The sequence below is a fragment of the Microcaecilia unicolor genome, chromosome 8, assembly GCF_901765095.1.
Source record: "Microcaecilia unicolor chromosome 8, aMicUni1.1, whole genome shotgun sequence".
Classification (NCBI taxonomy): domain Eukaryota; kingdom Metazoa; phylum Chordata; class Amphibia; order Gymnophiona; family Siphonopidae; genus Microcaecilia; species Microcaecilia unicolor.
In genome coordinates this window covers 805654-828288 of record NC_044038.1, presented here as the reverse complement: position 1 = coordinate 828288, position 22635 = coordinate 805654, and the positions used below count along the sequence as shown (strand labels likewise).

Below are 22635 nucleotides of genomic sequence, written 5' to 3'. Positions count from 1 at the left end.
TACCTTTTTTATTGGACATAATACATTTCTTGATTAGCTTTCGAAGGTTGCCCTTCTTCGTCAGGTCGGAAATAAGCAAATGTTGGTAGATGACAGTATATATAAGTGAAACATCAAAGCATTTCACTGATAGTCTAACAGGATGGGGGTGGATAGGTGACAGACTGGGAGATATGCATGGGAACATCAAAGCATTTCAGTGACAGTCTAATAGGATGGGGGTGGATAGGTGAGATATGCATGGAGACAGGAGGGTGATTATGATTTATGAAAGTTCTGATCAGTGTTTTTTTTTGACTAAGTTAGACCCAGATATTCAATGCTAGGCCATGCCGGGTGCTGGCATTGAATATCTGGGTCTGACCGGACTGCTGCTGGTCACTTAACACATATGCAGGTCCCGGCCAATCTTCTGCTGGGACCCGCATAAGTGTCTTGTCAGTTTCCTTCTCCCAGCAACCCATCCTTGAAACCAGGCTCCTGCCTGGGCATATATGGCTGACTGTCCTCTAGTGTTAGTACTTGCAGCAGCCAGTAGGGGCAGCAGTGATTGAACCTGCCACACGGAATCTCTGCAGGTACCCACATAGCTAAGCGAGCAAAGTTAAGACTGCTATTTATGCAGTCCTGTTTGGTTGCTTAGCTCTACTGCTACTGAATATTGCTGACATCCCTCTCCGGCCCACTTTTGGCTCTGCCCAGTTAAAGTGCTGCTGAATATTGGCAACTGGCCCACAGAGCGTGATTTAAGCGTGTTTAAATCGCTTTGAATATTGACCTGATTATGTTTTTTATTGAGTGATATTTTTGTTGATGTATTCTGTAGCTCAGCTTGGGTCTTCATGGTGCATGAAAATTACATCCAAATATTTAACAGAAGGGAAGCAGTGGGGCCATGTAGTAACACCCATGCACGTTTTCACAGAAAGATCTGGAAGAGATGTCTCTTGGATGCCAAGCATGGTCACATGACCCACCGCGGAGGGAGGCATTAGACAAACAACAGTTCAGTAGATGGATTTGTGGGCCCGGGTAGACAGTTCTGTAGTACAGGAATTGCCAAACACTTGCATAGGGGGTAGATTGGGGGATTCTCACTGTCTCTGAATGTAGTGAAAGGGGTAATGCTGTCTATGTAACACTTTCTCTCTTTCTTAGCATACTGTAAGAATTCTGTGGATGGGCTGTGGTATTGCTTTGATGACAGTGACGTTCAGCAGTTAGCGGAAGAGGAAGTCTGCAAACAGACGGCATATATTCTGTTCTACCAGAGGCGAGCAGCAATCCCAGCCTGGTCAGCCAACAGCTCTGTAGCAGGTAAACCGTGCAGATGAAATCAGAGTAGACTAGTCTTTTCTCTAAATGTAGTTGATGCGTAGTTTAAAGAGCAAGCACCGTCAGACTCTTCTAAGTGTTTTCACCAGTGAAGAGCAAAGTATTCAAATTCTGTTTCACCGCCTGGCATTGGGCACCAATGGTTCTTCCAGTTAGGAGGTGTAATAAACGTGCATCATGAAACAGGAACTTTGGTCCACGAAGAGGGAAGGACCATGGTAGTAATGGATCTGGCAGTGGGAGTTACTACAGTTCTGAAAACTCAAATGAGACCTAAAGCAAACAAAAAAAAAAGCACTTGCTTCAGGCCCATAGGTCTTTTGTTGTGGACCATCAGTGAGTCGTTTTTTTTTTTTTTTTTTTTTGTGGCCTTAGGTCAAACCCAGTGTCATGAAATGCCTAGAGCCCACCTGGGGGGTTAACCCTGCAGCCACCTAAAGGGTCTGTCCTAGCACTGATCAGGCCTGCTTTCACCTACTACTACTACTGCTTATCATTTCTATAGCACTACAAGGCATACGCAGCACTGTACACCATACACAAAAAGACAGTCCCTGCTCAAAGAGCTTACAATCTAGATAAGACAGGTAAACAGACAGAACAATTAAGGGTAAGGGAATAAAGAGGTGAGGATAAAAGGACAGGGCAAGTGAGTTAGGAGTCAAAAGCAGTGGTAAAGAGGTGGGCTTTGAGTTTGGACTTGAAAACGACCAAAGACGGGGCTAGACGTACAGGCTCGGGAAGTCTATTCCAGGCTTGAGGTGCAGCAAGATAAAAGGAACGGAGTCTGGAATTAGCAGTAGAGGAGAAGGGGACAGACGAGAGATTTGACTTGGAGAAAATCCACTATTTCTGGGATAAGCAGTATAAAATGTTTTGTACTTTTTTGGGATCTTGCCAGGTATTTGTGACCTGGATTGGCCACTGTTGGAAACAGGATGCTGGGCTTGATGGACCTTTGGTCTTTCCCAGTATGGCAACACTTATGTACTTGTGTAACCTTATTAGTTTACTGACTCTGATGTTCTGGACTGACTAAGAATCCTGGTGGTTTGTGATTTGGTCTGTGAATGCTTTCTGGGAACTAGGGGACCCCTGGGACTGTGGCCTCAGTATCCATAGAAACCACCGGAGAAATAGCTTGCGGGTGGGAGACTCGCCCAGAGGCAAGTGAGATCCCAGCAGGCGGGTGGGAGACTCGCCTAGAGGCAGGTGAAATCCCAGCAGGCGGCTGGAAGGGTACACTAGCACAGAGTTCTTCTGGTGCCCCGCTATGTTGTTGTTTGTGTCTTTTGGTTTCTGGAGCAAGCATGTTCTGTTCTGTCTATAGTGGTACATACCAGCAGTGGTCAGAAGATGGCAATATCCTATTTTCATAGTTGATACTGGCACCTTGTTGCCAGTGCCAATACTGTGACATATTGCATTTCCTACAGATTCACCTTAAAAGATTTGGCCTGCATGAGTTTGCTGGCTGTATTAGAAAAATATTTCCAGGGAACATGGACACACATTTGCCAGCAGTAGGGACTGTCTCTTACATATTTAGTGTACGGTGCTGTGTACATCTAGCAGCACTATAGAAATAATTAGTAGTATCAAACCACTATAGGACAAAGTGCCGCACGAAAGACTCCTGAAGAAATTGCAGAGTCATGGAATCGGAGGTAGGGTATTATTATGGATTAAGAACTGGTTGAAAGATAGGAAGCAGAGAGTAGGATTGCGTGGCCAGTATTCTCAGTGGAGGAGGGTAGTTAGTGGGGTCCCGCAGGGGTCTGTGCTGGGTCCGTTGCTTTTTAATGTATTTATAAATGACCTAGAGATGGGAATAACTAGTGAGGTAATTAAATTAACCGATGACACAAAATTATTCAGGGTCGTCAAGTCGCAGGAGGAATGTGAACGATTACAGGAGGACCTTGCGAGACTGGGAGAATGGGCGTGCAAGTGGCAGATGAAGTTCAATGTTGACAAGTGCAAAGTGATGCATGTGGGTAAGAGGAACCCGAATTATAGCTACGTCTTGCAAGGTTCCGCGTTAGGAGTTACGGATCAAGAAAGGGATCTGGGTGTCGTCGTCGATGATACGCTGAAACCTTCTGCTCAGTGTGCTGCTGCGGCTAGGAAAGCGAATAGAATGTTGGGTGTTATTAGGAAGGGTATGGAGTCCAGGTGTGCGGATGTTATAATGCCGTTGTATCGCTCCATGGTGCGACCGCACCTGGAGTATTGTGTTCAGTACTGGTCTCCGTATCTCAAAAAAGATATAGTAGAATTGGAAAAGGTACAGCGAAGGGCGACGAAAATGATAGTGGGGATGGGACGACTTTCCTATGAAGAGAGGCTGAGAAGGCTAGGGCTTTTCAGCTTGGAGAAGAGACGGCTGAGGGGAGATATGATAGAAGTGTATAAAATAATGAGTGGAATGGATCGGGTGGATGTGAAGCCACTGTTCACGCTATCCAAAAATACTAGGACTAGAGGGCATGAGTTGAAGCTACAGTGTGGTAAATTTAAAACGAATCGGAGAAAATTTTTCTTCACCCAACGTGTAATTAGACTCTGGAATTCGTTGCCGGAGAACGTGGTACGGGCGGTTAGCTTGACGGAGTTTAAAAAGGGGTTAGATAGATTCCTAAAGGACAAGTCCATAGACCGCTATTAAATGGACTTGGAAAAATTCCGCATTTTTAGGTATAACTTGTCTGGAATGTTTTTACGTTTGGGGAGCGTGCCAGGTGCCCTTGACCTGGATTGGCCACTGTCAGTGACAGGATGCTGGGCTAGATGGACCTTTGGTCTTTCCCAGTATGGCACTACTTATGTACTTATGTACTTATGTAGGAATATAGAGATGGTGTTTACCATAGACTGTGTTCTTGTGCACCACATAGAGTGAGTTTCATCAGCATCGGTTGCACTCACACAAAATACAGCATGGGCAGACCGTAAGAAGCTGAGTTGGCAAAGATAAGTAGTGGGTCTTGTGTGACAGAGAGAAAGAAAGGAAATTGGGTTAAAAAGGAGTGAAGAGTTGAGAGGGAAAGGGCTAAAATAAAATGAAAAAGTAAAGCACTTTCAGCTAAAATTTAAAATGGTATTTTACAAATACAAACTACGACTAGAAGTAAATTGATTTTTTACTCGTTGCAAAAGTGCAAAGACGAGGGGACACTCAAGGAAGTTACATTGAAATACTTGTTAAATAAATAGGAAATATTTTTTCACTCAACGAATAGTTAAGCTCTGGAAGTTTTTGCTGGAGGATGTGGTAACAGCAGTTAGCATATCTGGGTTTTAAAAAGGTTTGGACAAATTCCTGGAGGAAAAGTCCATAGTTTGCTATTGAGACAGACATGGGGAAGGAACTGCTTGCCCTGAGATTGGTAGCATGGAATGTTGCTACTAATTGGGTTTCTGCCAGGTACTTGTGACCTAGCTTGGCCACTGTTAGGATACTGAGCTAGATGGACCATTGGTCTGACCCAGTATGGCTACTCTTACGTTCTTATGTTCTAGGGAAGAGAAGTACAATAAGGGAGGTGAGCGAGGGGGAAGAGGGTGTTCTACTTCCAAGAGAATTAGTCAGTTTGACTACAGATCTTTTGCAGGTTTCAGCTGGTTTAATTTGCAGTATCATTCAAGGGGTCAACAGAAACTGGTGAAGTTTAAAGCTTTGTATTTTCACTTTAAACAGAATGGTTTGCATTGCTGATGTGAATGCTCTGACGTGTGCCACTGTATGACTTAGGCTTGCCACATGGTAACACTGACATATAATATATTTTAATCTGTATCTTCTCTGATCTTCTGATTTCTTTTGTAGGCTCCACAAGTTCATCGCTCTGTGAGCACTGGGTAAGCAGGCTTCCTGGTAGCAAACAGCCAAGTATTGCTTCGGCAGCTTCTTCCCGTCGGACATCTCTGGCCTCACTTTCCGAATCCGTGGAACTAACTGGAGAAAGGAGTGAGGATGATGGTGCGTCTATCCCATAGACTTTATGCAGAATGGGGAACACCAGAGGGCTCTTGTGTGCCAGGGTGAGGGGAGTTATGGGGGTGTTTGCTTGCTGTGAACCATCTTGTCAATAATTCACTGTCCTGGGCTGCAGTGATCAAGGATGAGCAATTGATAGCAAACAGAGAAAAAAGGTATCTGTAGATTCTATAAGAAAGAGCTGGAAATAATTACTTGTTTTGTAGCTGGCTTTGAAATTCTGAAGATTAAATATTTCTATACAGAAAGGTACAATAAGGTAACATTTTCTCATTCATTGGAAACTTTGTAAACATTAACATAGTAACATAGTAGATGACGGCAGAAAAAGACCTGCACGGTCCATCCAGTCTGCCCAACAAGATAAACTCATATGTGCTACTTTTTGTGTATACCTTACCTTGATTTGTACCTGTCCTTTTCAGGGCACAGACTGTATAAGTCTGCCCAGCACTATCCCCGCCTCCCAACCACCAGCCCCACTTCCCACCACCTGTTCTGGCACAGACCGTATAAGTCTGCCCAGCACTATCCCCGCCTCCCAACCACCAGCCCCGCCTCCCACCACCGGTTCTGGCACAGACCGTATAAGTCTGCCCAGCACTATCCCCGCCTCCCAACCACCAGCCCCGCCTCCCACCACCGGTTCTGGCACAGACCGTATAAGTCTGCCCAGCACTATCCCCGCCTCCCAACCACCAGCCCCGCCTCCCACCACCGGTTCTGGCACAGACCGTATAAGTCTGCCCAGCACTATCCCCGCCTCCCAACCACCAGCCCCGCCTCCCACCACCGGTTCTGGCACAGACCGTATAAGTCTGCCCAGCACTATCCCCGCCTCCCAACCACCAGCCCCTCCTCCCACCACCGGCTCTGGCACAGACCATATAAATCTGCCCAGTATTATTCCGCTTCCCAACCACCAGCCCCGGCACAGACCGTATAAGTCTGCCCAGCACCATCCCCACTTCCCAAAAGCTGGATGCAAGGAAACCGGAATAGTGATAAGAGAAAACTAACAGAACGGCATTGATTATAATGGTGCCAGTTCCAAGCTACTGTGAATCATGTGGAGAGAGAGAGAAGATTCCCAAGTACTAAGAACTGCAGTCAGATTAAGAAAATGTGGCAGAAAGATAAAAAAATATTTCCTGTCATTTTGGGTTCCACAGGCTTGATTAACTTGAATTTTCAAACATACCTGGGTACATCTTATGAATTCCAGAAGGGAAGCTCTTTGGGACAATGCAAGTACTAAGCAAATGTTAGCAGTAGATTTGAGAGACTGAGATCAGACTCCACATATCTTGGCTTAGAAGTGAGGTTCATTACTGTTGTGGTATGCACAAATGAAACCCATGTGGAGACACTGCACCCCAAGGAACGTAAGTGTTTAGAAAACGAAGGATACAGGTTGGGAATACTGTTGAAATGTTACCCATGGCTCTTTGTAAGAAGATTGAGTTATGTGGGTCTTTGTTACTTGCCTCCTGGTAACTGGGTTTTAATTCATTCATTCATGTATATACCACTTAGACCTAAGTGGTTTACAGTTTCATTTTACAGGTAGTGGGACTGTCCCTAGTGGGCTCATAATCTAAGTAGTACATTATACTACTGTTATACCTGGGAAATGGAGGGCTAAGTGACTTGCCCAGGGTCACATGGAGTTGCAGAGGAAATTGAACCTGGTTCCCCAGGATCTGAACCCACAACCGACCATCAGGCAGCAGCAGGAATCAAACCCAGTTCCCCAGGTCTGCATCCCGCTACTCTAAGCATAAGGCCAATTCTCCACTCCAAAGTACCTTCATAAGGTTTTTCATGAAATTAGAGGTTCTAAGAAATGCATATGAAGCAGCAACTCTTAGATGGTTCATCTACAAATAAGAGATTGTTTCAACAAAAGGCATACTTAAAGGATATCTTCAAATTTTATTTTTTTTTTTAAAGGCGTAAAAATTTTCAGACCACTTCAGACCAGTCAAGCCAGCCCAGGGAATCCTTGATCTCACCAGTGCTTCAGAATGTTTATCTACATTCTCCCATTCCAGCAACACATCAAGAATATTTAAGATTTGTGATCAGGACAATCGCTGTAAATATTGATCAGTCCTGTTGGTTTAAGCCACACCAATGAGGGTATATTCACTAACATTGTTCTCCGAGAACAAACAGACCATTGTACTCTCACAGCTGGTGACATCATCTGACTGAGCCCAGTGTGGACGCTGACTAGCGAGATGAATGTAGAAATTTCTAACAGCGTCCCACCATGTATACATTAGTGCCTTTCCATCCGACATGTGAGCATGGGGACCCTCGGTCTGCGTTTTTCCATGGAGCAGGGAGGACACGTCAGTGTGTTTTTTTCTCTGTTTTAACAGTGCCTTCCTGTCAGGGGTTTTGTCTTTCGTGGTTATCATATCCTTCCTGTTTATTTTATTCTGTTACCCTTCAGGGGATTTTCTTTTTTTTTTTTTAATTGGTTCTTAAAGATTCCTTCCTTTTTTGTGAGTTGCTAGGCATGCTTAGGCTGGAGCACCAACCTCAATTTGAATGCTGCCCCTTTTTACAGTTCACAATTGAGGAGTTTAATTTGGCCGTGATTCTTTTCTCTATGTCCAAGTAATCCCCAGTGACTTCAAAAGATGCACCCAAAGGCTTAAGCCAGCTTATGCAAATCCTCTGGCAGGAAAAAAAAATTCTAATCTGGTAGAGAAAATGTAACTTTTGGAGTACAGAAACTAAGTTATGGATTTGAGTTTTGCCCTCTGAAGTTAAAACTATAAAAAGAGCCAAAAGACAAGTTTCAGTAATGCAAGACTTATGAAAGCCAGACTGCCTAGAATCAAGCAAATTGAATGTATCCAAATAATCTTGAAGTTGAGATGCTGAAAGGCCTCTGATACTTCAGCTAGAAAAGGAATGCTGTCTATCGGTTGTTATTTGAAACAAATATCTGCAGATTTGTCAAGATTGATGTAAGCAAGATAATACTGATTTCGGCTTGAAAACTACCTGTTGAAAAAAATCAAATTGAGAAAAGGTGTCAACCAATTCAACCCCACTAGAGGGAGGAGACATAGCATTATTCAGGGTCAGACTACATTTTCTCAGTGATGGAGTTGGAAAGTACATCTTTATCTTCCATGAAACTGAACGTGATTGACAAACTGAGCCAAAATTCCTATTTGTTCATTAACAATAAGAATCCTCAAATTTTTCAAGAGAAGTATCACATAGGACATTTCAAATCACTGTGGGAGGTCTGTGGGTGGTGGAAGTCTCCTTGGTCTGCTGAGCAGGAAGAACCACCAAGTCATAATACAATCCTTGTCTTTGGCTTGTTGGAGCCTGGAAGACCTGCCAGTGATCCTGCCTTGCAGTCTTGTCACCATTGTGCCTGTGAAAAAAAGAACTTCCTCCATGGGCCAGATGGAGCCGTAGGCTGAATGAATGAGCTGTGCAGCCCTCATCTGGCCCATGTGTCATAGTTTGGAGACCCTTGATTTATAGTAATGATTTTTTTAAAGGTCCTTGGAAGTCTTCTTTTAAAGATCTAAATGTTTGTACCTTCAAGGAAGAGGTGCTGAGATATAATTTAAAAAAAATGCAAATGCCTCAAGGGGATGAAGATTGCACAAGAAGTAAACAGTTTTTAATAGAAAGGAAATTGTGTTGTAAAGGGTCATGATTAGAAATTGTAGTGGGAGCTAGTGGTTGACTTAAGAGTAACCTTAGGCAATACGTTTTTATAGAATGGTGGATGCATTGAAAACTAACCAATAGAGAGAGAGGCAAAAACAGCATAAAGTTTGGAATAGACTCAGAAAATCCTCAGAAGCGAGACTGTGAAGTAAAAACAGATAAAATAGGGTTTGTGGCATTGCAGTAACAAAGAAAAATGAGCAAGGTAGATGAGGCTTGGGAACATCATTTAGTGCAGATACGCTTGTTTGTACCTTACTGATGTTTATGCACTCAGTCTGCGGCTCCTCACTACCTCTCCACCCTCATCTCCCCCTATGTTCCCGCCCGCAACCTCCGCTCACAGGACAAAGCCCTTCTCTCAGTACCCTTCTCCACTACTGCCAACTCCAGGCTCCGCTCATTCTGCCTTGCCTCACCCTATGCCTGGAACAATCTTCCCTCACCCATACGCCATGCCCCCTCCCTACCCATCTTCAAATCTCTGCTTAAAACTCACCTTTTCAATGCTGCCTTCGGCGCCTAACCGCTCTACAAATATGAAAAGGCCCAATCTATCCACCCTATCAGATTAACTGCTCACTCGTCCTCCAATCTATCCACCCTATCAGATTATCTGTTCACTTGTCTTTAGATTGTTCTCTTGTCTTTTAGATTGTAAGCTCTTTGAGCAGGGACTGTCCTTCTATGTTTAAATTGTACAGCGCTGCGTAACCCTAGTAGCGCTTTAGAAATGCTAATTAGTAGTAGTAGTTTATGCTTTCTGTTTTTCCTGTAGTTCCCAATTCCGTTTCTGTCCTGGTTTGCTCGGCTTCTTGACCTGATGTTGTTAAACCGGACTTGGCAGCACATCACAGGAGCAGCTCATGCTCCTTTGCACGCTTTACACATCTCCAGAGCACGCCTCTTTAATATCGCTTTTAATTATGACTGGATTTTTAATCTTGACACAAATTGGCTGCTGAACTTTTAACACCTCTCCACTCTCATCTCTCCCTACATTCCTCTCCAGGAAACTCTGTTCATTGGGTAAATCTCTCTTATCTGCTCCCTTCTCTTCCACCACTAACTCCAGACTCCGTTCCTTTTATCTTGCTGCACCAAATGCCTGGAATAGAGTTCCTGAGCCGGTACGTCAAGCTCCATCTCTGGCCGTCTTCAAATCTAAGCTAAAAGTCCACCTTTTTGATGCTGCTTTTAACTCCTAACCCTTATTCACTTGTTCAGAACCCTTATTTTATCATCCTCACCTTAATATTCCCTTATCTCTTGTTTGTCCTGATTGTCTGTCCTAATTAGATTGTAAGCTCTGTTGAGCAGGGACTGTCTCTTCATGTTCAAGTGTACAGCGCTGCGTACGTCTAGTAGTGTTATAGAAATGATAAGTAGTAGTAGTAGTAGTCTTTAGGATTCCGGAATCTTGCTATTCTTTGGGTTCCAGAATGTTGCTACTCTTTAGGATTCCGCACAGAATCTTGCTACTCTTTGGGATTCCGGAATCTTGCTACTCTTTGTCCTTATCCCTTGTTTGTCCTGTTTCTCTGTCCTAATTAGATTGTAAGCTCTGTTGAACAGGGACTGTCTCTTCATGTTCAGGTGTACAGCGCTGTGTACATCTAGTAGCGTTTTAGAAATGTTAAGTAGTAGTCTTTGGGATTCTGGAATCTTGCTCTTTGGGAATCCGGAATCTTGCTACTCTTTGTCCTTATCTCTTATTTGTCCTGTTTGTCTGTCCTAATTAGATTGTAATCTCTGTCGAGCAGGGACTGTCTCTTCATGCTCAAGTGTACAGCGCTGCGTACGTCTAGTAGCGCTTTAGAAATGATAAGTAGTAGTAGTAGTAGTCTTTAGGATTCCGGAATCTTGCTATTCTTTGGGTTCCAGAATGTTGCTACTCTTTAGGATTCCGCACAGAATCTTGCTACTCTTTGGGATTCCAGAATCTTGCTACTCTTTGGGATTCTGGAATCTTGCTACTCTTTGTCCTTATCCCTTGTTTGTTCTGTTTGTCTGTCCTAATTAGATTGTAAGCTCTGTCGAGCAGGGACTGTCTCTTCATGTTCAAGTGTACAGCGCTGCGTACGTCTAGTAGTGCTATAGAAATGATAAGTAGTAGTAGTAGTAATATCAAATAGAGCATCAAGTAGGAAGCTTACATCCAATATTAATATCTTCCTTTCATGCTACATGCTGGATATTTCCGTGCCAAAGTGCTTGCAACGCACATTGGTCAATGTCCAGAGTCGATGTAATAAATCCCCTCTGATTTTTGATTTATTTACTACTTATCAGTTTGATATCTTAATAATAACCAAGACATGGCTGCAAAATGGTGAAATGGCATATTTGTGACAAGCCAGCCCTCCCCATTTTTCCTTTTATTTTAGTAACCTTTCTTTTAAGTGAGGAGGTGGTGTGGCAGTTTTTATCTGTGAGTACTTTAAATCTGAGGAGATTGTGCAGTATATATCAAATAAAATATAAACTTTGACTGTGCAAGTGGTGGGTTTGACCACCAGGCACTTTTTTTTAAAAATCATGCTTCCTCTGTAACTTAATTGGCTTTAACTAAATTTTGTGGTTTGATTTCAGATTTTAATTTGCTACTGGCCTCTTTGATATTATATTAACCTTCATCTGGATAGTCCTAGTACTGGAGAACATACTTTTTTGACACTTCTAGGTGATTTAGACTTCATTCCACAATTTTTGAATCCTACACACTCTTTAGGTCATTATTTGGCTATGACAACTATGCACTCCACTGCAAAAATAATTCCACTTTTGTGTACAGTGCCTTGGATGGACCACTGTTTTTTAGGCAGTAATGTTCAGCTTTCCATGAGTGTTGCCTTATTATCCTTTAAAACGTTGCATTGCAACTTTGAACTGTTGACTCATTTGCTAATACTTGTGTTATTTCTTGAAACTTGGAGAGAATAGTCTTTCAGCAACTTCTTAGTTTCATGGACCAGCATAACATCCTATATCCTCATCAATCTAGCTTCAGGCCTGGCCAGAGCTGTGAGACAATTCTTACTGCTCTGCTCAGTGATCTACAATCTGCCATCGATAACAGCAAAATTGTTCTTGCTTTTTTTGCTAGATCTGGCTGTGGCTTTTGATTTCATTGATCTTGCTCTTCTTTTGTCTAGGTTATCTGAAATGGGCAGCTCTGCTACTGTTTTCCGATGGTTTGTTTCATTGTCTAACTCTCATAATAACAGTCCCATGTCTAACTTTCATAATCACTCAGTTCCTTGTGTCGTGTCCCAGGGCTCAGTGCTTGCAACACTCTTTAACATCTTTCTCAGCCCACTGATGACACTCATACGAGACCTTGGTATTTCTGCTTTCTACTTGTTGATGATATCCTCCTGATTTACTACATTTGTTTTCTTCCTTATCTTATACACTGGACAAAAATTCTGCTTGGCTCTCTGCAAATTACCTGATTTTCAACCCCAAGAGAACCGTTTCAGCATGTATCACAGGGAATACTAGTTTGCCTTTTTATTGCCCACACTTCTTGGCTCTTTAATCACTATGGTCCAGCCGTTTGATACCTAGGAGTTAGCCCCAGATCCAAAATTTCTTTTGAGCCCAGGTCTCAGCTTTGGTGAAGTCTTGTTTTCACTTTAATGACAGTTCTGGATAGTCTTTCCAAAGCATCCCAAATTACTCTTGTCTATGCCTTACTTATCTCCCAGCTTGAATATTGCAATATTTTCTATTCTGGTCTTCCCCATTGCCTCATCTGTTGTCTTCACTTAGTTCAAAATACTGCCATACGAGCTTCATGCTCCACATTTCGATCATGGTACTCCTCTTTTCACTGAGCAGTGGTTACCTTGATCAGTTAGGATCAGATTCAAGATTCTAATTCTATTTTCCAAAGGTCTGCTTCCCTCAGCACTGGCTTACCTTTCAAGGCTTCTGATTCCATTCTCTGTTGAACACCCTCTTTGCTCTTCCCAGCAGGTCTTGCTGAATCTTTCTCATAAATGTCTACACCTTCATGTTATTTGTCACTGCTTTTTCTTAAACTGGTCCTTTTTTATGGAAAGAAACCATTTTCTTATCAAGCACACAAAATTTGGAACACATTACCATCTCCTCTGATCTTTCTTGTTAATTATCTTTTCGCAAATAACTTAAGATCACTTTATTTAAGAGATATGTGCTTTTTAAGATAGCTTTTTATGATAAGAATTTGTTTTGTATTTTGATGTATCTGATTTTCCTGATTTGTAAGCTCTCAAGTTTGTTGTAACTGGTTCTGTTTGTAATGTAATCCACTCCAAACTAATGTTTTGGTGTGAGCATAATAGAAACTCTTTGCTAATGTGAAGTAATAAAACAAGAACTTTATTGGTAGTTAAATTAAAATGATGCACAACATGGCCATGTTTTGCCTGGCATGGGCTACTTCGGGGTAAAACCTATATCTAATATAATAATTTGTACCGTCAACGTTCTACGGCTGGCTGGGTTCGTAACATCATGACGTCAGCAAGCCTCCAGCGTTCCATTCACTCTCACTATCCCACCCTTGTGTAAAGACAAAATGACGTCGGAGGAGGGCGGAACAGTGAGAGGGAAGGGAACGCTGGAGGTGAGCTGATGTCAGGATGTTACCAACGCAAGGCAAGCGAGTGAAGGCAACGGAATGCTGGAGGGGAGGGGTCGCGAGCCCAACCTGCCTGCAGGGAACGCTGGATGGGGAGGGCAGAGGAGAATCGCAGGACACGGATGGGAGGGCAGGGCACAGGACAATTGTAGGACATGGCGGGGCGGACAGAATCGCGGGACATCGAGGGGAGGGCAGGGCAGAGGAGAATCGAGGGACAGGAGGAGAGGAGAGAGTCCTGGGACACGGATGGTAGGGCAGGGCAGAGGAGAATCGCTACACATGGAGGGGAGGTCAGAATCGTGGGACACGAAGGGGATGGGGAGGAAAGGGCAGAATCGTGGGACACGGATGGGAGGGCAGGGCACAGGACAATCGCAGGACATGGAGAGGAGGACAGAATCGCTGGACATCGAGGGGAGGGCATGGCAGAGGAGAATCGATGGCCATGGATGGGATGGAAGGAGAGGCAAGAATGGCGGGACACAGATGGGAGGGCAGGGCAGAGACATGGAGGGGAGGACAGAATCGCGGGACGGGCAGGGCAGAGGAGAATCGATGGACATGGATGGGAAGAGAGGAGAGAATTGCAGGACACGGATGGGAGGGCAGGGCACAGGACAATCGCTGGACATGGAGGGGAGGACAGAATCGCGGGACGGGCAGAGGAGAATCGCAGGACACGGATGGGAGGAGAGGAGAGAATCGCAGGACACGGATGGGAGGGCAGGGCAGAGGAGAATCGCTGCATACGGAGGGGAGGTCAGAATCGCGAGACACGGAGGGGATGGGAGGGGACGGAAGAATCGCTGGACATGGAGGGGAGAGCATGGGAGAGAGGAGAAATCGCTTCGGCAAGAGCCTTAAAAACATGATCGTCATTACAAGATAGCCTTGCTAGCACCTGTTTTATTTTTTTGAGAAACGGCCCTTTTTTACTAGTGAATACATAAATTGAATGAATATGAATAAATAATATAAAAAAATGTTTTTTAATTGTTATATTAAAAATTATTTTAGTTTTTTGTGAACCACCCAGTGGCACTATTGGTGCAATGCATGGTTTATCAAGAGTTATCAATAATAAAATAAATGCTCTAACCTTGTTATCTCTCCTCCTTGTTCAATAACATCAGTTATCCATTTCTTCTAGCATGCAATATGGATAAGGACTCCTATTTTTTCATCTTCTGTTTTCCCCTATGTCACCTCCAAGACTTTTGTGTTCTTTCAGTTACTCTCATCTGCATGTCTCCTCAGTGTGAAGCGCAAGACTTGAGAGAACTAGGAACAGGGCATTTTATTGCGCTACCCTGTACCTCTGGAACACTCTTCCAGCCTTTATCCATTTTTGGAACTGTCTTACCCAAAATTTTGCTTGGCAGTGAAGACCTATTTATATCTCAGAAGTCTTCCCAACTTTGCCTAGGGATAGCATCATTGCATGATTATACAAACCTTTTTTGAGTGTTATGGTTGCGTGGACTGAGTGCATGGCACATGCTTTCTTTGAGCTGGATTGCTTCTCTGATTTGTTGTTTTGACTGATTGCTTCTTTCCTTTCCAAATTTGTGTTCCTTTCTGTACCTTCTTTAATAATGTACACCGCCTTGCAGTGTCTTTAGGAAAGGCACTATATCAGATATATAAACCATATACTCCTCCTAGATTTTTACCCTCTCTGAATGACTGCTGATAGTGAAGTATCACTCGATCAGGTGTTATGTGTGTTTTTTGTACTGTGCTCTTGCTGTGGAATGCTCTTCCACCTTCTGTTCATGGTACTGTCAATGCTTTTGGGAGTCTATCCATTTTCAGTGATGTTGTATCTTGGATACACTGAGCCTGTTTTCTTTTTTCATTTATTTATTTTGTTTTTCTCTCTCTTTTCTGTCACGAATTGACATTCCTTTCTGTCCTGTGTCTTATTCTACGCAGGAAAGTGGTATATCAAAGTTCTTAACCGTAAGCTTTGTAATTGATCACACCATGGTTCTTACTAGACTTGAACAGACCAGTCTGTCAGGAGTTGTTCTAAATTTGTTCTGGTCCCGGTTTTCAAGGGAAGACCTAGCAGGTGTCCATTATTGAAGACTGTTCTTCAATATTTCCACTATCATATGGATTCCATGGGGTTCTGTTCTTGAGCCTATCTTGTTTAATATCTTTCTTGCACCACTGGCTCTTCTGATTCGGAATCTTGGCGTTCATGCTGATGACGGCTCATAATACTTGCAATTTGTTATTTCAGAAGACTTTTGAACAAAAATTGGATCAGATTTGGAACATACGAATGGTGCCAGGCACACTTCTATGGACTGTGTCCTGAAAATGCAAAGAAAGATTTGAGTATTTTTATACCACATTCATTGTTGGTTTAATCCTGAATTGATGAGTGTGACTGTTGAGCAGACTGTACAGATACGTTCAGGTCTTTATCTGCCATCATCTACTATTTTGTTATTTTTCAGCCCCTCTAAATGTGAGACTTTGAGGCTCATTTTTAGTGCACTTAGACTTGCAAAGTTCTGTTGGTTACTATGTAACTTTGTAAGTCAAAGTGCTTTGAAAATACACCTCTTTATGGCTCTCTGGCTCCAACATTTATTTCAACAATTCAGACTCACCCTGTTGCTGTTTGAAGTACAGTATTATCTTTAGGCATAATCTGGGATTCAAACCTTTTATTTTCTGGTTACATTTCAAAAATTATGAAAAGTTCATTTTACTGTCTTAGGAAGGTTTTGATTTTGAAATGTTTTTTGTCTGCAAAGGCACAAAGTACTCTTGCATTCTTTAGTGCATTAATTATTGTAATTCTTTACCGTTGGGCTGTCCTTAGAACCAGCTGAAATGGATAGTTAGATTCAAAATACAGCTATAAGATTGTTGTTGAATTCAGAATCTTGCTCATGTTACTCCATTGCTCTATGAACAACTTTGTCTGCCTGTTAGTGCTAGAATTAAGTTTAAAATTTTGATTATGGCACTTTGAGTACTTTATACTGGAATACCATTATATTTAGCCTCCATGCTCCTTCCTCATCAACCAAGATGCACCCTACACTCATTGAGGACTAATTTATTCATGATCCCCTCACATAAGAAATTGTGGTTTGTTCGTTCTATTTGGAATACCCTTCCTTTAGAGCTTAGGCAGGAAACTTTCTATTCGAAATTTAAGATAGGCCTTAAATCATGGCTTTTTCAGGGTTCTCTTGCCGGTGTGACATAAGGGCAGCAGCTGAGATGGATGCTGGATGCCTACTGGCTTACCTTCCATTTTGTGTTCTGATGAAACTCTCCTTTTATTAGGTTTTATGTTGTTATTCCATGCATCTCTCTTTTGTTTCTTTGCTTTTCTGTGTAAAGCATGTTGATATATTTTGTTATAATACCTTGATTTCTGTTGAGATGATTTTCTGTACAGTGCTTTGATATCATTCTTGAAAGGGAATAACAAATTTTACGAAATAAATGATATTGTTTGTGTGTTTCTGTATCAGCTTATCAGTGAGAGCCACATGGGACGATAAAAGGCAGAGGCCACATGAGATGGCTTTTTAATCAGAGGTAGATGGGAATGGGTAAAGGGAGGAGGCTGCCATGTTGAGAGCTAGATGGGAATGGGTAAAGAGAGGCCATACATATAGACTAGGGTGTGCTGATGCTTCTGTGTCTTTGTGAGGGCAATTCGCTAACAAATGTCTTGTTTTTCTTGTAGGGGGCTTCTCCACACGTCCTTTTGTCAGAAGTGTGCAAAGACAGAGCTTGACTTCACGGTTCTCAGTAACCAGCCCACTGGCAGCCAATGAGAATGGGTTCAGACCATCCTGGTCACTAGCTGCCAAGCTCCACAAGCGTTCCAGCTCTCCATCACAGTTTTCCATGGAATCTCCTGTTACATTGGAGAAGATTGGTGAGACAGGTGATGACAAGGTCTCCACATCCTGCTTTGGGAGCTTACGGAACTTGTCCAGCAGCCACAGTGAGACCATGGACAGCACCAGACGTGACCGTCAGCCCTCAGGAAAAGCACCACTTGCAGTCATGGAAGGGGCATTGCATAGTGAATCACCTGGTAAAAAAGCAAGCACAAATCTTTTGGATCCAGTCTCAAAGCGTACATCTCAGTTGGACAAGAGAAGCCCCAGGTCTGATGTCTTGGAGAATGGCAATCACATTCCCTTTGTGGATCAGAGTGACTCCACGGATAGCTCTCCCATGAGAGAGGGGCAACACCGCAGTGTCTCAGGCTCCCTGTCACAAAAAGGAGAAAAGGGAACCACAGCCAAGGGTGTTCCTGTTATAGCCACGAATACCAGGGATGGAAGAGTTTCTCTGATTAATCAGCAACCATCACGTGGGACCACCATCTCAAAGAGCTCCCGAAGCAGTGTTGGGTCACGACGCTCATCTACTGGACCCTTAGTAGGCCAACCAAAAAAGGAAACGCCAAAAAAGCAAGACATGACAAAATTAGTGGCATCGCAAAAGCCAAAGCAAATGATTGTGCCAGTATCTACCGTGCCGCAGAAGACAACTGACTCAGGCTCCTCATCAGCTGTCAAAAGCCGAGTTTCAGAGAGAGGTCTCGGCAGGGAAGCATCCAAAATTAGCATGGGTTCTGACAAAGCTAGTACTGTGTGCAATGCCAAAGGTGTCAGCACTGTGCGGGTGCCACATCCCAAGCCTGGTGAACATGTAAGGAGCTCTTCTATGGCAAGCCTACGTTCCCAGCATGGAACTAGCAGATCTACACTGAAAAGGGATAGCAAATCAGAAGATAAGGGTCTGTCTTTCCTGAAGTCAGCGCTGAGACAGAAGGAGACACGTCAGTCAGCTGACTTGGGGAAAACAACTCTGTTATCCAAAAGAGCACATGGGGGCTCCTGTCGCTCAGTCAACAAAACCACTACAGATGAGAAATCGGAGAGAAACAGACAGCTGCTTGGCTCTGATGGGCCAACAGCTAAAGTATCTGCTTCTGGGAAACATTCTTTATTGTCATCACACAAACGCAAAACTTCCCAAGGGGAAAGCACCAGTGGACTAAAAGCAGCAGAGACAACATTGAGAAAATTCCCTTCCAGCATGACCTCTTCCACAAAGCCAGCCTCAAAGCCTCAGTGAGACCTGCTGCCCTTCTGGGGTTCGATCTATGTAAAGAAACTGTTGTAACTTTTCAAACCAAAACAGGCGTCTCTTCCTGCACAATCATGGGCCATAGTGGTAAAAGAGATTTACTGTCTCTTGCAACTGCAATCATGGGCATTGTGGAAAGAGAGTTTTACCATTTCCCTGGCTTGTGCTCACTGTGATTGCTGCTGTTTGACACAGCATGTTATTACAGCTTGAGGACTTACAGCTTCTCTGCTTTGTATTGGTTGCGGAGGAATTTGTGTTTGTCTTATTCTGCAATTAGACCAAAAAATTAGCCATAGACAAAAGTATGCCACCGGACCAAAAGTGCCATGTGGCATTTATACATACAGCACTTGCAGAGGATCCACAAATTGTATTTCTTGCACTCATAATCATTGAAAAATCAGACTTCATCCTGCCAGAAGTCGGTTAAACTTGTTGATTCTGTGCAATAATGGTTAATTTGTTGGGTAAGGCAGGATTGGAAAGAGTTGTCTTTAAAAATGTGTGATGCAAACGTTAAGATGAAAATGAGAGAAAATGTTTACTTAGTTGATTGAGTAGAGATTTAGAAAAGTATAACATGGGACTGAACTGGGACAGGATCCCAGTCTCAGTGGCAGTTTGGAAGTCTCTGATGCCCCTCCCATTGTCTCCTGGGAGCTGGGACTGGATCCCAGCTTCAGTGGCTGGGTGGGATCTCATGCTTTCATTCCTGGTATTCCCTGGAAGCTGGGACTGGATCCCAGCAGCAGTAATAGTGCTGGTGCTGCTTGGAGTATACAGGAGAGCTTTTTGCCATATGTGGGCAGAGTGTTGAAGGTATACAGGAGAGCTTTCTACTGTAGTTGGGCCAACTGTTGGAGGCATGCACAGTAGAGCTTTCTACCATGGCTGGGCCGACTGTTGGAGGTATATGCAATAGAGCTTTATACTGTTGTTGGGCTGAGTGTTGAAGGTATGCATTTATACAGGAGTCATGCTGTGAGGCAGGTATTCGAGAGAGCTTTTTACTGTGGCTTGGCCAACTGTTGGAAGTATGTGGAAAAGCTTTCTATTGTAGCTGGGCCAACTGTTGGCCGTATGCAGGGCAGTTTTATACTGTAGCTGGGCCAACTGCTGGACGTATGCGGGGGAGCTGTATATAGTACTGTAGCTGTGCTGACTGTTGAAAGTATTCATACTGTAGTCAGGACAAGCAGTGGAGGCATGTGGGAGATCTCTACTGGGTCGAGGGGCGAAGGTTAATCTAGACTAATTGTTGGATGTGTACAGGACAACTTTCTTGTACAAGCATTCTCCCAAGGAGCTTGGGTTCTTGATGTGATGATGGATCAGTTTTGAAAGTAGCATGAATGGTCTCATGGGGTGAGGGCAACAATGAGAGGAACCTTGAGTTACTGATGGCCACAGTGGGATGGGATGATCATAGGAGTGCAAAAGTTCTTGAGGTGGTGATACCACTGAGAGAAGTCCTGGGTCAGGGGTGATGGGAATTGTGCAAGGTTTCTTATAACTGTGTTTTTGGGATCAGTGTGAGTTTTATTTTTTTGGACGTGTTGACAAGATTGTGAATGCGTCTTGTTGTGGGGGAGGGGGGACTCATTGGAACAACATGTGGGGTCTTGTGGGAGTGATATGAGTCTTGGAAATGCATTATAAAATAGTCCTGCACTTCTCATAACAAATAGCAGTGGCATTTCCTAATAATAAATGGGGTGATGGGCCTTTGTTAGAAGGTGTTATGAGAGCAGCATAAGATTTTTTTTTTAATTGTAGGGGGGGTTAGTAATGGGGCAATATGAAATGTCTTGGGAGTAAGTGATGGAAGCAGTGCACAATTTCTTTTAACTGAGATGTTGAGCAGTGTGAGAGATTTGGGTTGTCTCTTAGGGCTGAGGCTTCTTTTGAGGAGTAATGAGAATAGGGGAAGTGGTCTTGGAATGGGTCATAATTGAAGTAATGGGAGGTGCCTTGGGATATGAAGAAGAGTGCAAAGACCTTTTTGGGGAGTGGAGCCAGTGTATGGAGTGTTGGGGGCAGTAGCATAAATTCTATCTAAGTAGCCCCCGCAGTGGATGGGGCCCTTTTAGGTGCTCTGGTATCTTTTGAGGGGAATCCCCTGTATTTGTTGACCCTGTTTTGAAATTGTGCTTTAGGGGATACTTCATTGAAAATTCTGCCACTGCTTGTGGGTGATTGGAGAAGTGTGAGCTTTCTTGTGGAGGTTAATTGGTGCAATGTAAGGTTTCTTGATTTTTTTTTTTTTTTTGGGGGGGGGGGGGGTGATAGTGGTAGGATGAGGGGTCTTGTTGAAGGGGTAATAGTGGTAGTGTGAGAGACCTTATCAAAGGGGTGCTGGGAGCAGTGCGAGTTTTCTTGCATTGGGAAGCTGATGAGAGAAGTGTGAAGGGGTCTTCAGCGGATGTGATAGGAGCAGTGCAAGGGTATTTAGGGGGAGGGGAGTGATGGGGGAAATACGAAGAGGGGGAGGAGGGAGTTGATGGGATCAATGCGAATAGGGTCTGTCAGAAATGTGGGCAAAAATGTTATTAGCAGTGGTACATTAGCTCCTCCGTCCAGCATAAGCAAAGATGAAACATTACTGTTAACATGATGACAGAATAAAATCATCATTTGATATCTGATGGCCTGAAGATTATTCCCAGGTTCATAAGATAAGTAGAACCACTTCTTATCTCAGACCTTAATATCATGTGGGATGGTGTCCTTAATGCCTGCCCAACCAGTAGGGTTTTAAGGATGTCTGCGATGACACTGCATGTGTTACCTCTATTATATGCAAATATAGCTATTACATATTCATTGTGGAGACCCTTAAAATCAGACTACTGGGACAGTCATATAGAGGAAGATTAGGGCCAAATCTGTATAAGGGGGGGGGGGGGGGGGGGGGTAGGTCCACGGTATCTGGCTGCATCCACTGAAGAATGTGATATAGGACACATGGATTTTTCTACTTGAAAAATAAGCATTGTTATAGAACTGTAAAATTCCAGAAAGTTCTCAAGTGCATCTCATTTTTCAACTCTGTCTCTGCAAGATGATGCTCCCCGTCATCCTCCTTGTGCCCCCATAAATGTTTTCTGCTCAAGGTGTTGGGAAATGAGCTCCACTTTGCTATGTCAGTACATTTATCAGAAGCTGCCTCATCAAGTGATGGAAAAGGTTTCACCAAACTCAATCTCGGCATGGATTTTTTGGCTAATTACTTGTTTATGGAATTGAATTTGTATAATTTCATGGCTGCAAAAAAAAAATGTGGATATATTCTTTGTGTAACAAGTTTGCCCAGTAGATGTATTTTAGAATAATGTTAGGCATATATTTGTCAGTGCTCTTTTTGCTATGACTGGATGCTCTTTTCTGGGGGGGGGGGGGGGGGGGGGGAGGGAGGGGGCTGGTTCCCTGGTTTCAGAAGCAGACTCTCAGCAAAATTGCAGCCAACAGTTTTATGTAAAACGAAGTAATTTTTGCATGGCTGATTGATTGCTCTGAATGCATGCTTTGATTAACTATGCAAGAAACTTCAGCCCTGTGCCCATCTCTGAACAGAGTTGCTGGTTCTTTAGCTGTGTCTCACCAGTAGGGTACATGTGGCCTGCTTTCCTTCATTGCACCTTATCGCTTAGATTTTCTTACTGCTATTTGGGGTGCAGAAATGGTGGAAGACACTCACTGTATGGTTAGATTAGAGCCACTTTCTGGACTGTTCATAGGGGGAATACAGCATGTGCTATCCTTGATAATTTTTTGCACTTTGGGCTGTCTGTACCCTATTACGGATTTTCAG

The 22635-nt window shown here is 43.4% G+C and overlaps 1 protein-coding gene across 1 annotated transcript in view; it reads left to right on the top strand.

Moving 5' to 3' along the window:
• USP31 (ubiquitin specific peptidase 31) overlaps positions 1-22194 on the top strand; it is a 91511-nt gene extending 69317 nt beyond the window's left edge. Inside the window, exons 14-16 of the mRNA XM_030211249.1 lie at positions 1159-1317; positions 5165-5317; positions 17401-22194. Coding sequence (XP_030067109.1) covers positions 1159-1317; positions 5165-5317; positions 17401-18809 — 1721 coding nt within the window. The 3' untranslated portion in view covers positions 18810-22194. The remainder of the gene's footprint in view (positions 1-1158; positions 1318-5164; positions 5318-17400) is intronic.
• Positions 22195-22635: the final 441 nt, after the last annotated feature.